General features: G+C 42.5%; 1 protein-coding gene and 1 long non-coding RNA gene across 2 annotated transcripts in view; both read left to right on the top strand.

The window, feature by feature from the left end:
- The window catches only part of LOC104957860 (scavenger receptor cysteine-rich type 1 protein M130-like), a 6,405-nt gene extending 5,897 nt beyond the window's left edge, over positions 1-508 (top strand). Inside the window, exon 5 of the mRNA XM_010785534.1 lies at positions 360-508. Within this exon, the coding sequence (XP_010783836.1) occupies positions 360-508 (149 nt within the window). The remainder of the gene's footprint in view (positions 1-359) is intronic.
- Positions 509-512: 4 nt separating this feature from the next.
- On the top strand, positions 513-1,993 carry LOC104957859 (uncharacterized). The gene is made up of 3 exons (XR_799702.1): positions 513-736; positions 887-969; positions 1,095-1,993. It is a non-coding gene; the product is annotated as an uncharacterized lncRNA (long non-coding RNA).
- Positions 1,994-3,016: the final 1,023 nt, after the last annotated feature.

Genomic DNA, 3,016 nt, shown 5'->3' with positions numbered 1-3,016 from the left:
TGGCCTGGCAGAGCATGCTGGGACTGTGCCGCTTCTGCCTGTATCTGTTAGGACGGGCGAGCAGGCAGGTCCTTCAGACAGCATCGCAGTTGCTAATGACTCAAATCTGGACTGTGCCTTCTGGTCGTGGGATCTGCTTTCTGCAAGGGAGATGTTCAACACCAAGCTAATTCTAAACAAACTTTATGCATGAAGCCTTCACCCTGCTTCAGGGATGAGGACGTAAACCCACCTGTGACATCATCTTATTTGAAATTCATGGTCCTTCAGTCTTTTTTGATTATGTCAGCATCCTTGAACATCATATCCTTTTTTGTTGAAGGTGAATGACTGTTGTTCCTTCTATTTTGCATTGATAGATCTGCCTGTTTTTCAGCCCAACATCTCTCCTGTCCTCCTCCCACTGGACAGGCGTCTTTTCCGGAGGCCCAGCAGCGGAGAGCGGTTCCAGATGATCAGGAGGGCTCCACCTTCTTCACTATCAGGTTGCTCCATCCAGCCTTCGTGATGCCTTACCCAGGGAGGCCCTCCCTCCAGCTCAACTTCAGCTCCTCCAGTTTTAGGCCCACAACACAACTCAAAGCCAGCTGCTCAATCACTCTTGGCCCGCACTACCTGTTCCTTCTGTTTGTAGAGCCCGGCGCCCACCAAGGAAGCTACAGCTGTGTTTATCACGTCTTTGCTTTTTCTCAGGACTTCTCCTCTGAGAGCCGTCTGCTCTCCGTCATTGTCACAGGTACGATGTTACAGTTTACTGTAGGACAATACATGATGCTCACCAGGATAACGCTGGAGAGGACTGAGGATGTATGTTTAGGTGTCATGTCTCTATAGTGTGTGTTTGCTATTGGACTCTTGATGTGATGCTGTCCATGTGTTTGATCAGATCCAGCACCTTTTATCATCCGAGCGGTCGTCCTGCCGCTTACTCTGCTGCTTGTGACCGTCTGCCTGTACTCATACTGTAAGGTACTGAGACATGTCTGTTGTTTACATCGCTGACTGAATGAACACTGCAGTCTGTCTTTATTGAACTGAACTGAAGTGAAGAGTGATGCAGGAAGTCTCATCTGTGTGCTGTCATGTCTCTCCAGGCCACCAGGGGGCGGAGATCAGGCCGACAGGAGGACATTGAGCTGGATTTGTATAACCTGGGTGTTGCCGCAGTTGAAGAGAAAGGAGTTCAGGAAGCAAAGTAGCAGCTCCAAGGAACTCATCTTTCACACATGGATTTATCAGCTCTTATACCAGTTTTTAACCAATAATATAAAAATATAGCTTGTTATCTTTCCTCCGAACGTCATCAACAATGTGTAAGTGCCTCATATTTCCTGACTTCCTGTCAGCTACAAGCCCATTGGTCCTTACTGAAGATGCAGATCTTTAAAAACAAATTTGTTTTATTTTGAAAAGTCCAATCAGTCGGTACAGTTTGAAACCAAAGACACATCAACCCATGGAATATGTAGACAATTAAGGTAACATATTTAATTCCCAAGGTGTGAATCTTATTTGATGACATTTGGGCAAATGAATCAGCGCCACCTAGTGTTGGATTTGTAGATCTCGCACATTGAGGGTTGGTGTTTGTGATTTATTTTTAATACGATGAACAAATTAAACAAAGTAAAGTTTATAAAATCAGAGGTTTTTCACAACAATTCATCTCGTTAGTGATAGTGATTTTGTGTGAATAAAGTGTTATAGATTTTTAAGAGTTTGTTTGTATTTTGTAATATAACTTTTTTTAAAGGATTCTGCTTTATTGTGTATTTTAGAAATGTGTTCAAATCCATACTTTTACCTACTTTTAATTAAGAAGGTGTTCTTATTTCTTATTAACTGTGCTCAGTTTTTTTTAATGAATTTGAATTAAATAACGCACATGTGTAGCAGAAGCCTTCAGAAATGATAAAGATGAGCAAGATCACTGTAATAAATGTATCACTGTCATTTGCTTTGTCCAACACAAATAATAAAACTGCTTTAATAATCTATGAAACTCTGAGAATGAGCTGATTAAAAGTGTTTCTCGTAGTTCAAACGTCAGGGCGTCCGTTATGACAGGATTGTATTATGTTAGAAAATAATCTGTGTGGAAACAAGCATTCATGATACTTAGGCTACACCTTTTGTTCAGGAGGATAATTTTCCCATATCAACATGCATTTGAATTATTTCTAATTTTATCAATATTGGAGAAAAATATTTCATTGTTTTTTAAACCTGCTCAACGTCTCCCTCAAGAACAACATTTTAATTAAATGTTTTCTGCCTCAGTCAGTGCTCTATAAGGACACTATTTAAAATTAGGAGGATTCCCTCTGTCCTCTGAAGAATTTTGGATATTTTACATGAATATACACTCCAGGATGTTTGCTCTTACCCTAATCCTAACCATTACTCTAACCCTAATCCTAAACCTAACCAAGTCTTCACCCTAAAATTAATGATTCTTCCCCTCATGGGGACCTCCAATTTGTCCCCATTAGGGCGGCTAGTCCCCACACGTGACTGTGTAAACAGATTTAGGTCCCCACAAGTATAGTAATGCTAGGACACACACACACACACACACACACACACACACACACACACACACACACACACACACACACACACACACACACACACACACACACACACACTTCAGTTTGCCGTACTCGCCATGAACTGTTATTGCTCAGGTTAATCTTGCTCCAGCCTCCGACATAAGCGTGAAGTATTTGGTTGTTGACGGGCAGTCAAGTGGGGCAAGATAAGAACCGGTTTTCGGGGCCAAGAGCCGGCCTCACCGCGATGGAAACAGGAAGAACCGGTGCTTAATCGGGCACTAGCTCCAAACTGGCCATGGAACTGCTTTGGTGAGGAAGGGGGCAACAGTGTGATGCGAGTTGTTGTTCAATGTTGTGTGTGCAACATTTATAAAGTTACACACACACACACACACACACACACACACACACACACACACACACACACACACACACACACACACACACACACACACACACAC

Source organism: Notothenia coriiceps, unplaced genomic scaffold (assembly GCF_000735185.1).
Source record: "Notothenia coriiceps isolate Sejong01 unplaced genomic scaffold, NC01 NC01_scaffold00027866, whole genome shotgun sequence".
In the NCBI taxonomy this organism is placed as follows: Eukaryota; Metazoa; Chordata; class Actinopteri; order Perciformes; family Nototheniidae; genus Notothenia; species Notothenia coriiceps.
The sequence above is the reverse complement of the archived record's forward strand: the minus strand, read 5'-3'. Positions and strand labels throughout refer to the sequence as shown.